General features: G+C 39.5%; 2 protein-coding genes across 2 annotated transcripts; one reads left to right on the forward strand and one right to left on the reverse strand.

Moving 5' to 3' along the window:
• The first annotated feature begins 215 nt into the window (after positions 1–215).
• LOC133054341 (olfactory receptor 51F2-like) lies at positions 216–1160 on the forward strand. Its single transcript, XM_061139265.1, has one exon. It carries the CDS (start codon positions 216–218, stop codon positions 1158–1160), a length of 945 nt encoding a protein of 314 aa, XP_060995248.1.
• Positions 1161–9573: 8413 nt separating this feature from the next.
• On the reverse strand, positions 9574–10524 carry LOC133054348 (olfactory receptor 51F2-like). The gene has a single exon (XM_061139278.1). It carries the CDS (start codon positions 10522–10524, stop codon positions 9574–9576), a length of 951 nt encoding a protein of 316 aa, XP_060995261.1.
• Positions 10525–14507: the final 3983 nt, after the last annotated feature.

Consider the following 14507-nt stretch of genomic DNA (forward strand, 5'->3'; position numbering starts at 1 on the left):
CTGGATTTAGTACTCTGTCTCTTCCCCTCAGTCATCAATACAACTCTGAATCTAATAAAAGAATAAATAGTAAGGCGCTTGCATTTAAAAACAAGACAAGGTTCACTAGTGATTCAAAATTGTAAGATTTGTAGAAGAAAATGAAATCATTTTTCTTCCCTGTTTTTGCAGGACATGCTCCTTTTCCTCAGGGAACTCTGCTTCCTTCACTCATCATGCCATTCTTCAATCAGAGCATTTTCTACCCTACAGTCTTCTTTCTTACTGGCATCCCTGGTTTTGAAACCTACCATGCCTGGATCTTCATCCCATTCTGTTGTCTCTATGTCATTGCCATCTCAGGAAATGGCATGATCTTGTTTGTCATCATCACTGAATCAAGCCTTCATGAACCCATGTACTATTTTCTCTCCATGTTATCCTTCACGGACCTAGGACTATGCCTTTCCACACTGGTCACCATGGTGGGTATTTTCTGGTTCAGCACTCGAGAAATCAGTTTTGATGCCTGCGTTGGCCAAATGTTCTTTATCCATGGTTTTACATTAATGGAGTCCTCGGTACTCCTTGCAATGGCCTTTGACCGCTATATTGCCATCTGTAATCCACTGAGATATGTCACAATCTTAACCAATTCAAGGATCATCAAAGTGGGCTTTGCAATTGTTGTTAGGGTGACAACAGTTGTAGTGCCTTTACTCCTTCTCCTTAAGCGTCTGTCCTTCTGTGGAAGTTGTATTCTGCACCATTCATATTGCTTCCACCCTGACGTGATGAAGCTTTCATGCACAGACACCAAGATCAACAGTGCATTTGGTCTGGCCATTGTCATCTCTACCATTGCCTTGGACTCTGTCTTGATCCTCCTCTCCTATGTCCTGATCATCCACTCCGTGCTCAGCATTGCCTCCCCAGAGGAGCGGAAAAAGGCCTTTGGAACATGTATATCCCACACAAGTGCCGTTGCCATCTTCTACATCCCCATGATCAGCTTGTCACTGGTGCATAGATTTGGGAAGCACGCCCCTCCCCTTGTACATACTCTCATTGCCAACATTTATCTGCTCATCCCTCCTGTAATGAATCCCATAATCTACAGTGTGAAGACCAAGCAAATTCACAAGGCCATGGTCAAAATATTTCTTTCCAAGCTAATTTAGGACATTTTTCAGTGTATTCTTTCTTTACATTGTCCTGATTACTTTGATCATTCACTAACATGAGTTACCACTATACGCTGAAATTTATTTACACATGCTTCCATTCTTCTGATGATCCAATAACATACAATTTGAAGAGTTCTAGACTGAATTCTTTAAGAACAGGGAGTATGTCTTATGTATATGTAAGCCTATCACAAATTCTGTACCTGACACAGAATAGGATGATAGTTAAAGTATGTCTGCAAAAGGTCAAATTAACTCATAAATTGGAGTCCAAACAGTCTCACCACCTCTAGTGCATGCAGTTATCAAGGCATGTATGATATAATTTTGATCAGTAGCAAAGTCTAGGTTTCAATAATTCCTAATTATTGGAAATTCTTACTATTTCCCCAAATAGATTATTCATGGCTGAGAATCATGAATATGCACAATAAACTAGAAGAAATGTGAATTAAAGTGTACTTTTTTTATTCTTAAAAGAGTTCCTCAGAACTTTTGGTAAATTTTTTAACATTTTGAGTATCTAATGTCTAGTGATTCATCTTCTAAATATGTGTCTAATGGGGGCAAGTGGCAAGAATGCAATGATGTGTTGTCATATTCAACACATCATTGTATATTGCAAAGATAATTTAGAAACTACTTAAATATTTATTTGAGCATATTGGTAAAATAACATATGAACTATCATCCAACAAGTTAAATACTAATATAGGTATGAATGATATATTAAGAGAAAAGGTAGATTGGTATACAGCATACTTATCATTGTTGTATGTGTATTTCTTGTGAATGTACACAAAAATGTACACATACATGTACATAACCATTTGATATGGAAACATATGTTCCAAATGTCAATTAATTACATTTGATTTATATTTTTTCTTTTCTCATAACTTAAAAATGCTCCTTAACAACGTTTTTGTTGTTGCTGTTTTTTTTAACTTCAGACAACAAAATAATATCCGTTTAACAGCTATCTAAAAATACAACAACTCGTTTGTTCTTCATCTTCCGTAGGCTCTTCGTTCCCTTGTGTCCTCACACTCAGTCTTAATACTATCCACTGGATACATTTAGAATATGACATCCACTTTCCTTTAGCATCCTTCACTGTTCTCAATGTGGTCCAGCACCAGGTCATCAAAACCACTTGAAATTCTTTTAGAAGTTCAGATTCCTCAACTCCACCGCAGAACGACTTAATCAGACACTCATCAGCACAAGAATTTGCATTTTAACAAGCTACCTTATACAATATCACATGTATTAGTGTAACACTCTTGTAAGACATTTTTACTTCTGGATAACACCATGAATAACCCTAACTCTTGTCCATCATCTTTGATCATTTTGCTCTGTCTACATTATCCACATGCTGTTATTGATTTTCGAAATTTTAAAAATATGTTCATTTTATTTCTTGCTGGTATTGCTTTCTTTCCTTCATCCAGGTGCCATTGCTTTTTTTTTTTTTTCATTTATTTTTATTAGTTGGAGGCTAATTACTTCACAACACTGCAGTGGGTTTTGTCACACATTGACATGAATCAGCCATGGAGGTACATGTATTCCCCATCCCGATCCCCCCCTCCCACCTCCCTCTCCACCCGATTCCTCTGGGTCTTCCCAGTGCTCCAGGCCCGAGTACTTGTCTCATGCATCCCACCTGGGCTGGTGATCTGTTTCACTATAGATAATATACATGCTGTTCTCTCGAAACATCCCACCCTCGCCTTCTCCCACAGAGTCCAAAAGTCTGTTATGTACATCTGTGTCTCTTTTTCTGTTTTGCATATAGGGTCATCATTACCATCTTTCTAAATTCCATATATATGTGTCAGTATGCTGTAATGTTCTTTATCTTTCTGGCTTACTTCACTCTGTATAATGGGCTCCAGTTTCATCCATCTCATTGTAACTGATTCAGATGAATTCTTTTTAACGTCTGAGTAATATTCCATGGTGTATATGTACCACAGCTTCCTTATCCATTCATCTGCTGATGGGCATCTAGGTTGCTTCCATGTCCTGGCTATTATAAACAGTGCTGCAGTGAACATTGGGGTACACGTGTCTCTTTCAGATCTATAGAACTGCCATATGACCCAGCAATACCACTTCTGGGCATACACACTGAGGAAACCATATCTGAAAGAAATCTTTTTGTTGTAGGTAGTGAGGCTTCTCTTCCCTCACTGATTTGAAATTAATTTTTCTCCCAGATTTACTGAGAAATAATTGACACACAGCACAGTTTTAAGTTTAACATCTACATTGAAAATATAGCTTACATACATTATTAAATGCTTAGCATAATAAATTTAGTGTACAACATCATGTCATAAAGATGAAACAATAAATAAATAGCAAAAATATTTCCCTTGTAATGAGAACTCAGAATTTACTCTTAATAATTTTCATAGATAACTTACAGCAAAGTGAAGTTGCTCAGTCATGTCCAACTCTTTGCGACCCCACGGGCTGTAGCCTACTAGGCTCCTCCATCCATGGGATTTTCTAGGCAAGAGAACTGGCGTGGACTGCCATTTCCTTCTCCAGGGAATCTTCCCAACCCAGGGATCGAACACAGGTCTCCTGCACTGCAGGCAGATGCTTTACATTCTGAGCCACCAGGGAAGCAACTTACAGCAAGGTTAATTATATTTATCATGTTGTATTTGTTAATCTTCTAAGTGGAAGTTTATATTTTGACTATTTTCAACCATTTCCCCCTTTCCCCATTCCCATGTATGGTAGCCACAAATATGATTTTTTTCTAAATGTTTGTTTTTGAAATAGAATTTATGTTTAACATTGTTAGTTCCTATTACACAGCATAGTAATTTGATATTTCCATAAATTTCAATGTAATCACTGTAAGTCTAGTTACCATCTGTCACCATACAAAGATATTACATAATTATTGACTATATTCCCTATGCTGTACATTTTATACCTGTGACTCATGCATTTTATATATGAATTCTCCCTCACCAGTTTCTTAATCTTCCTCTTCTATTTCTCTCTTTCCCTGACAGTCAAACTGCCTCCCTCTAACAATCACTTGTTGTTCTCTGTATCTGAATCTGTTTCACTATAGCTGTTCATTTGTATTGTTTTTTAGATCTACATGTAAATGAATCCATAATGTATTTGTCTTTCTCTATCTGACTTGTTTTACTTAGCGTAAGATCCTCTGGGTCCATCCAGGTGTTAAAAATGGAAAGGTTTTATTGTTTATGGCTGAATAACATTTAGTTATATATATTACATCTCTATCCACTCAAATATTGATGGGCACTTAGGTTGCTTTCATATCTTGGCTATTATTCACAATGCTGTAGTAAACATAGGAGTGCATGAATCTACTCAAATTAGTCTTTCGTTTTCTGTGGATAAACACTAAGGGATAGAATTCCTCGATCATATGGTAATTCTATTTTTAATTAGAAAAATTAACCTCTTATTTTTCCGTAGTGGCTGCACCAATTTACATTCCACCAACAGTGCATGAGGGCTCCCTTTTCTCCACATTCTCTCCAACACTTGCTATTTCTTGTCTTTTTGATAAAAGCCATTTTGACAATTGTGAGTGAAAGTAAAGTGAAAGTCATTTAGGCATGTCTGACTCTCTGCAGCCCCATGGACTGTAACCCATCAGGTGCCTCTGTCCATGGATTCTCCAGGCAAGAGTACTAGAGTGGATTGTCATTTGCTTCTCCGGAGGATCTCCCTGACCCAGGGATCAAACCTGTGATTACTACATTAGCAGGCAGATTCTTTACCTGCCGATGTAAAGAAGGGAAGCCCACAATATGTACAGGAGCATGTTGAAGGGAAAACGGAGGCTGCTCTAAGCGCTGTTTCAAATTCTGAGGTGCTGGACTACAGAACTCCATCAAATATCCAATGATTTTACTTCTGCCTCTTTCACCCTAACCTGACCCTCTTTGTGCCAAATTTTAGGTCAAGGAGAAATTTGCTTAAATGTAAAAGAATGAATAAGGATGTTTCTGCCACCGAGGCAGGTCTGCGCTTTAACTTTTTGGCAGTACCTAGGATGAATAGGGAGAAGGCAATGGCAACCCACTCCAGTACTCTTGCCTGGAAAATCCCATGGACAGAGGTTGCAGTCCACGGGGTCGCTAAGAGTCGGACACGACTGTGTGACTTCACTTTCACTTTTCACTTTCATACATTGGAGAAGGAAATGGCAACCCACTCCAGTGTTCTTGCCTGGAGAATCCCAGGGATGGAGGAGCCTGGTGGGCTGCAGTCCATGGGGTCGCTAAGAGTTGGACACGACTATGCGACTTCACTTTCACTTTTCACTTTCATGCATTAGAAAAGGAAATGGCAACCCACTCCAGTATACTTGCCTGGAGAATCCCAGGGATGGGAGTGCCTGGTGGGCTGCTGACGGGGTCGCACAGAGTTGAAGACAACTGAAGCGACTTAGCAGCAGCAGCAGGATGAATAGAGAACCCCAGATGAAGAACAAATATCGTATTGCCCTCCCCATGACAAGATATGTCATCGTATCCATAGATATACTGATGGCAGTGTCTATAGAAAGCAGAAACAATAACCAGAAAATCTTAGATATATAGAAGATCACACAGTGAAGAATTTCTAAACACATTATTTCAGAGTAGCCCTAAATTGATAAGAAAAAGGCACATGCATGCACACACGCACACACATTTTAACATTAGAATTAAGTAATAGAATATGAATCCACACACTTTTTGAGGTATCCCTATATCTGAGCTATACATGTACCATATCTAAGTGTACCTTCATTTATGTCCCAGAAATATAAATGTGTAGGTGGGGGTGACATGGGAAAGCAGAGCTGCTGATAACTGTCTTTACATGTCAGGGCAAGGTCAGACCAGAGTCAGATTTCTTAACCAGTCATAGTCCTTAGGCCTGTAAACATAGAGAACTCTGACCTTCACTCAGAAGGAAAATAGCTAACCAAATAAACTAACCCTTTAACAGGAAATATATACAAATGTCTGAGGATCCTCTGAGTATTGAAGAAAATTTCAGTGTCAGTGAGGCAGCATCTAACAATGTGTGGAGAGAGGTAGGGAGAGAAAGAGTCAGTGTAAATGCCTCCAGAATCCATGGGGGCCTACTAAACATTGGTATCCTTCTTGGGTTTGGAGAGCAAAACACAACATTTTTACTTTACTGAGCAAGAAATGTCCTAGCAGACTCCAGAACACTGGGCCATCAAGAGTTTTACAGATATGGAAGGACTCTGCATGTGTGAAGGCTTGCCAGCTACGCTCTAGAGTGCATGTGTTGCTAGCTGTTTCTTGTCCATCCCACATGCTTAGCATGATTTCATCATTACATCAGTGTAATGGACCAGTGTGAGGCTTTGTGGGATGTCCTACTATTCCAGGTCTCTTTGAACTATATTAGGACAGAGCGCCAGAAAGATGATGTAGCCTTGGGTCAAGACTATGACTATGAGTAGGATAGTAGAATAGGAATTTTCTACAGTATTCTTTCCAAAGAACACTGGTTTTGATAACCACCCACAGATAAGAGTACCTTTGTGGGAGTCTGGGAGTTCTGGGAAGAAGTCTCAGCAAAAATATCCAGGAATAGACCCACTGAAGAAGAAAAAAACATATTCAATTTACCTGCATCATGCTACCTGAAGGCAGCGTAACTCCACTGAGATATGAGGACCAAGAGAGGTCACCTCTTCCATGGGGAAAATGAGAGGGTAGTGAGGGGGCACCTCCCCCATCAGTAAAGGATGCTTCAAAAGAGTCCTATGTCTTTTTCAACTGCTCCGCACCCCACAGAATACTAAGGTGATCTGCATGACTCAGGGATATGGAGAGCTGGGATCACAGCAGTCAGGGATTGAAACTCACAGAGGGGATTCAGATGCTATTAACCACTTTGCAGACTCTACTAGGAAGCCTGCCCAAAAGCCACTGGGGGCACCTCACTTCAGCCCCCATCTGACCTATGGGCCCTCCCCAAAGCTCACATGCCTTACCATATGTTCTCCATAGACAGTTCACTCTGTGTGTCCCACAGTGTGTTCACAGGTGGAGAGTGCAAGCTTTTACAGATGGCCAGTGAGCACACACACAGAACCAGCTGGACTAGGCAGAATCAAAAGATAGCACATGACGTTGAACTAATAGCACACTATAGGGAAAGCAAATGGGAGTCTAGCAGCAGTCAGTCTGGCTCTGCAGGGTGGAGAGAAGACATACATTCTAAAGAATTGTCCCACCGCCAAGAGGAAACAAGATGTGTGAGCCGTCACATCTACACAAAAGATCTGTGAAATCTTTAGAATCCCTGGCAGGACTGACAGGTAATTTTGTTAAGGCTTATTTTATGACCTAACATATGACCTATCTGGTAGAATTTCCTCCTGTGCTTGAGAAGAATATGTATTCTACCTCTGTTGTATAGAATCTTCTGCATATGTCAGTTAGGTCCATTTAATCTAAAGAACAGTTCACATTCCATGTTTCCTGGAAATGATCAATTAGCAGCATTGCAGAAGATTGTATGTAGAAATGTTTGGTGAAGTGTAGAAGCACTTGTCTGCCTATAGCTACTGGATACTGATGTTATTATCAATAGTCCAGATTAGAGCAACTAAGAAAACTCATGTAATGGCCCCATCAAACTTAAATTTTGTTACATGCACATTACCACACTGGGCTGTATATGAAGATATTGTATCTCAGCTCTGTGAAGTACCATCCTCTATGCTCTGAAGCTGCTAGGAAGACAGAAAATAAATAATCATGATCATTGTTTGACAGCTGGGTTCCCTGCTATACTGGAAGGACAAGGACATTGTCGCCTTGCTGTTCCTGCCAATGCTTGGACAGCAATGCTGGCTAGTATTGGATACACTTTCCAATTTCAATTATTTCCACACACCTGACACCAATATCAGTGGGCTCCTTTCCAGGGACCTGAGTCCCAGTTCTCTGAGAGGTCTTCATCTGGGCTCCTGATGCATAAGCTCCACCTACAAAGTACCCACCCACAGAGGTTTGGGTTTTGGCTCCCTGTGGTCTGTCCTGTGAACTTCTGAGGTACTAACCCAGCAAGGCAGCACCCTCTCATTACAGGTCTGAGAGTCAGCTCTGAGGAGACCCTCCACCAGGCTTCTAGATTTTCATAACTGCAAACTCTTCTTTTGGCTTACATAGACTTAAAGGCAGAAGTGACATCCTGCAGTTATTATCTATGTATTACCTTTGTGTCATTGCAGTTCTCTAATCCTGTGTATCCAGTTCCTTGAATTAAATAACCCCAGTGTTAACTGCTGGTATGATTTCCATTTTCCTATCTAGAGCAAAACTAGCATACCCACTTCAAGTCTTCTTGACAAGAGAATTCAAATATAGCAACATAAATCCAACCAAATTAAACTGTGTCTGCATTTGGTTCCTGATAAACTTGGGACTATAAAGAAAATTGCTTTATTTCTAGATGATGTTTGCTAACCAACACAAATTTATTAAGCATCATGTATGACATCAGTACTTCTGAATAAACTGTACAGTTTGGAGGTGATCTGAGGAGAGTTATTTTCATAGAATGATTGTGTCATAAATCTTGCCTGAAGAGCTAAATAAAGGTAATAATATTTGACAAAAAATTTAAATGACTGACAAAGCAGTAAAAAATGTATGGATGATGATAATAGCTATCATATTAAAGGTCAGGGAAGCCATAGGCATACAGAAAAGTAAACATATTTAGAACAATTCTATAGTCATGGACAATGCCAGTTTGTATGTGCCAGATTTAGGTGATAAAATTTGGTAATTTATAATTGTTAATATACTTTTTATTCCCATCTTTGTCTAAAAAAATCAAAAATAAAAACTAATTCCATATGTGAAATCAAAACTGGATCATGGGATCTTGGTAATTACAAATCTTTCATCTTGAGTGAAGAAAAATTAATAAAATTGGGATTATCTGAGGAAAATAGTAACAGGGATTTTCCAGCTTAAATTTATCTTTTTTATCTGAGGGTCTTCTTACTTCAAGATAAAGTGATATTTTTGATGCTTTCATCCCAAGCATGAGCCTCAAGATTTTTGCTTCTATAAATGGCATTTTACTCATCTTTATGATGCCCTTGGGCTTTCCTGGTAGCTCAGCTAGTAAAGAATCTGCCTGCAATGCAGGAGACCCCAGTTCAATTCCTGGGTCAGGAAGATCCCCTTGAGAAGGGAATGGCTACCCACTCCAGTATTCTGGCTTGGAGAATTCCATGGACAGAGGAGCCTTGCAGGCTACAGTTCATGGGATCACAAACAGTCGGACACGACTGAGTGACTTTCACTTCTTATGATGCCCAGGACTAGGAAAAAGTTGAGAAGCGCACCTAGTTCTTTGTTGCAGTGGTATGGAGAACTTTTAGCACAGCTCTGCGTATCTGTTTGGTCTTCACACTGTAGATGATGGGGTTCATTACAGGGGGGATCAACAGGTAGGCATTTGCAATCAGAGTATGTACATATGGTGGGGCCCCTTTCCCATATCTGTGAACAAAAGACAGGCTGATCAACGGAATATAGAATACAGCAACAGCACCAATATGAGAGATGCATGTGCTGAAGGCTTTCTTCCTCTCTTCTGAGGATGCGATGCTGAAGACAGTCTTGATAATCAAAAGATAAGACAGGATAATGAAGATTGAGTCCACCCCAGCAGTGGTGATCAGGGCTGTCAGACCAACCGCGCTATTGACCCTGGTGTCTGTGCATGAGAGCTTCATCACATCAGGGTGGAAGCAATAGGAGTGGTGGAGCACGTGGCTGTGGCAATAGGACAAGCGCTTAAGAAGCACCACCATAGGAGTCAGTATTAGGGTACCCCTGGTGATGATTGCCACTCCAATCTGTGCTATTTTAAGATCAGTTAAGATACTGGCATATCTAAGAGGATTAGAGATAGCCACAAATCGATCAAAGGCCATGGCCAACAACACTGAAGATTCCATGACAGTGAAAAGTTGAATGAAAAACATTTGTGACAAGCAGGCATTAAAGCTGATCTCCCTGGCATTGAACCAGAAGATACCCAGCATGGTGACCAGAGTGGATACAGACAGGCCAAGGTCAGTGGTGGAAAGCATGGACAGGAAATAATACATGGGCTCGTGGAGGCTGGGCTGAGTGACGATGGCAAAGAGAACCAGGCTGTTTCCTGAGAGAGCAGTTGCGTACAGAAAGCAGAAGGGAATGGAGATCCAGGTGTGGAAGGCTTCCAGCCCGGGAACACCAGTCAGAAAGAAAATGACAGAAGAGGATGTGGTATTTTTGAAAGTTGACATGTTGAACTCAAGCTGACGTATCTTAATCTGAGTGTTCTGCAATGATAAATTGTATTCATTCACTTACTATGCATTCACATAAAATTATTTCACCAAGTAAACATTTATAAAAGACAGTTGTTGTTCAGCTTCTCAATCATGTCCAACACCACAATGTCATGGACTGCAGCATGCCAGGCTTCCCTCTCCTTTACTATCTCCCAGAGTTTGCTCAAACTTAAGTCCATTAAGTCAATGATGCCATCCAACCATCTCATTTTCTGTCACCATCTTCTCATCCTGCCTTCAATCTTTCCCAGCATCAGGGTTATTTCCAATGAGTTGGCTATTTGCATCAGGTGGCCAAAGTATTGGAGCTTCAGCATCAGACCCTCCAAAGAATATTCAGGGTTGATTTCCTTCAGGATTGACTGGTTTAACCTCCTTGTTGCTTTTTAATACGCTATCTAGGTTTGTCATAGCTTTTCTTCCAAGGAGCAAGCGTCTTTTAATTTTGTGGCTGCAGTCACTGTCCACAGTGATTTTGGAGCCAGAAAAAATAAACTTGCCCATGTTTCTATTTTTCCCTATCTATTTGCCGTGAAGTGATGGAACCAGATGCCTTGAACTTAGTTTTCTGAATGCTGAATTTTAAGCCAGTTTTTTTCACTCTCCTCTTTCACCTTCATCAGGAAGCTCTTTAGTTCCTCTTTACTTTCTGCCATTAGAGTAGTATCATCTGCATATCTGAGACTGTTAATATTTCTCCTGGCAATCTTGATTCCAGCCTGTGACTTATCCAGTGCAGTATTTCGATGATGTACTCTGCATATAAGTTAAACAAGAAGGGTGACGATATACAGCCTTGGTGTACTCCTTTCCCAATTTTGAACCAGTCTGTTGTTCCATGTCTGGTTCTGAGTGTTGTTTCTTGTCCTGCATACAGATTTCTCAAGAGGCAGGTCAGGCGGTCTGGTGTTCCCATCTCTTTAAGAATTTTCCACAATTTATTGTTATCCACAGACTCAAAAGCTTTAGCATTGTCAATGAAGCAGAAGTAGTTGTTTTTTCTGAAATTCCTTTTTTTTTCTATGATCCAGAGGGCATTGGCAATTTGATCTCTGGTTCCTCTGCCTTTTCTAAATCCAGCTTGTACATCTGAAATTTCTCAGTTCATGTACTTTGAAGCCTAGCTTGAAGGATTTTGAGCATTACCTTGCTAGCATGTGAGATGAGTGAAGTTGTACGGTAGTTTGAACAGTCTTTGACACTGCCTTTCTTTGGAACTGGAATGAAAACTGGCCCTTTCCAGGCCTGTGGCCATTGCTGAGTTTTCCAAATTTGCTGGCATATTGAGTGTAGCACTTTCACAGCATCATCTTTTAAGATTTGAAATAGTTCAGCTGGAATTGCATCACCTCCAGTAGCTTTGTTCATAGTAATGCTTCCTAAGGCCCACTTGACTTAACACTACAGGATGTCTGACTCTAGATAAGGGACCACACTATAGTTATTATCTGGGTCATTAGGACTTTCTTGTTTAGTTCTTCTGTTTATTTTTGCCAGTTCTTCTTAATCTCCCCTGCTTCTGTTAGGTTCTTGCCATTTTAGTCATTAATTGTGCTCATCTTTGATGAGATGTTCCCTTAGTGTCTCCAATTTTCTTGAAGAGATCTCTAGTAATTCCCATTCTATTATTTTCCTCTATTTCTTTTCAGTATTCGCTTAAGAAGACTTTCTTATCTCTCCTTGCTATTCTCTGGAACTCTGCTTTCACTTGGGTTTATCTTCCTCTTTCTCCTGTGCTATTCTCTTCTGTATTATTTCTAAGCCTTCCTCAGACAACTATTTTGCTTGTTCATTTCTTTTTCTTGAGGATGGTTTTGATCACTGCCTCTTATACAATGTTAGGAACATTTGTTCATAGTTCTTCAGGCACTCTGTCTATCAAAACCAATCCCTTGAATCTATTTGTCACTTCAACTTTATAATCATAGGGATTTGATTTTGGTCATACCTTCATAAAGAAGAGTAGCTAAAGGCAAAGGAGAAAAGGAAAGATATACCTATTTGAATGCAGAGTCACCCTGCTTATTTAACTTACATGCAGTTATTTATTTAACTTATTTATTTATTTAACTTATTTAACTTATATGTGAAATGCTGGGTTGGATGAAGCACAAGCTGGAATCAAGATTGCTAGGAGAAATATCAATAACCTCAGATACACAGATGACACCACCCTTATGGCAGAAAGCAAAGAAGAACTAAAGAGCCTCTTGGTGAAAGTGAAAGAGGAGAGTGGAAAAAATTGGCTTAAAATTCAATATCCAGAAAACTAAGATCATGCATCTTGTCCCATCACTTCATGGCAAATAGATGGAGAAAAATGGAAACAGTGAGAGACTTTATTTTGGGGGGCCCCAAAATCACTGCAGATGGTGACTGCAGCCATGAAATTAAAAGACGCTTGCTCCTTGGAAGAAAAGCTATGACCAACCTAGACCACATATTAAAAAGCAGAGACATTACTTTACCAACAAAGGTCCATCTAGTCAAAGTTGTTTTTTCCAGTAGTCAGGTATGGATGTGAGAGTTGGACTATAAGAAAGCTGAGTACCAAAGAATTGATGCTTTTGAACTGTGTTGTTGGAGAAAATTCTTGAGAGTCCCCTGGACTGCAAGGAGATCAAACCAGTCAATCGTAAAGGAAATCAGTCCTGAATATTCATTGGAAGGACTAATGCTCTAGCTAAAACTCCAATACTCTGGATACCTGATGCCAGAACTGACTCCTTGGAAAAGACCCTGATGCTGGGAAAGATTGAAGGCAGGAGGAGAAGGGGACAACAGAGGATGAGATGGTTGGATGGCATCACTGACTCAATGGACATGAGTTGGAGAAGGAAATGGCAACCCACTCCAGTATTCTTGCCTGGAAAATCCCATGGACGGAGGAGCCTGGTGGGCTACAAGTCCAAGGGGTCGCAAAGAGTCGGACACGACTGAGCGACTTCAGTTCACTTCACATAGAGTTTGTGCACAAACACATCTCATAACAACCCATCTTATTTAAATCATATGTCTGTTAAATGAGATTATACCCATCACTTCCTGACTTCATGTGATATACAATCATTAAATATTATTTAAAATCTGTTTATAGAATTAAGTGGAATTTAGATCAGCAGTGAACAGTACATGCAGTGATTTGGAATATAGTAAATAAAGTAAGTTAGCTTTTGGTGGCCCCCAAAAGAAATCCTCTCTTCATTCTCTGGATACTTCTTTTCAACCGGGGTGAATATCTCCAATCTTAATAAGCAGCTAACATTTGTTGAGTCCCTACTAGTGGTTATGATAATATCATATATAACAGCCTATTTGCAATATCACAACTTGAACTGTACCTTTTTAACTTTCACAACATATAGCAAGTATAAGCCATCGATACAGTTACAAACAGAACAATCTGAGTATAGAGGCTCTCCAAATTATGGGTATTTTCATGTTAATTTTTTGGCATATCAATAAATTTTTTAGGATTTCTCATTCTAAACTTTGATGTGTTCAAACATGGATGAATATATTTATTGGCTGAGTTAACTAACTATATGATGAGTTACTAAACTGCCTGAATTTCTCCCTCTCTAAAGTAATCATGATATACGTAACCCAAAGGATGATTTTGAGGATTAAATTAATATATGTGAAAAGTTCATGAGGGCACTCAACTACAATGCAAAAGTTCACCAAAATGATACAGATGAACCTGTTTACAAAACAGAAGGAGACTCACAGAAATAGAAAATAATTATGGTTACCAAAGGGGAAAGTGGGCTAGGGATAAATTAGGAGTTTGGGATTAACAAATGTACAATACTATATTTAAAACAGATAAACAACAAGCACCTAATATATAGCATAAAGAACTATATTCAGTATCTTGTAATAACCTATAATGGAAAAGAATCTGAATGAGTATATATACATATATGTATAAC

The sequence above is a fragment of the Dama dama genome, chromosome 1 (genome assembly GCF_033118175.1).
Source record: "Dama dama isolate Ldn47 chromosome 1, ASM3311817v1, whole genome shotgun sequence".
Lineage (NCBI taxonomy): Eukaryota > Metazoa > Chordata > Mammalia > Artiodactyla > Cervidae > Dama > Dama dama.

Excerpts from the sequence above, each read along its gene's own strand:
- LOC133054348 (XM_061139278.1), bottom strand. The coding sequence starts at position 10,524 with ATGTCAACTTTCAAAAATACCACATCCTCTTCTGTCATTTTCTTTCTG.
- LOC133054341 (XM_061139265.1), top strand. The coding sequence starts at position 216 with ATGCCATTCTTCAATCAGAGCATTTTCTACCCTACAGTCTTCTTTCTT.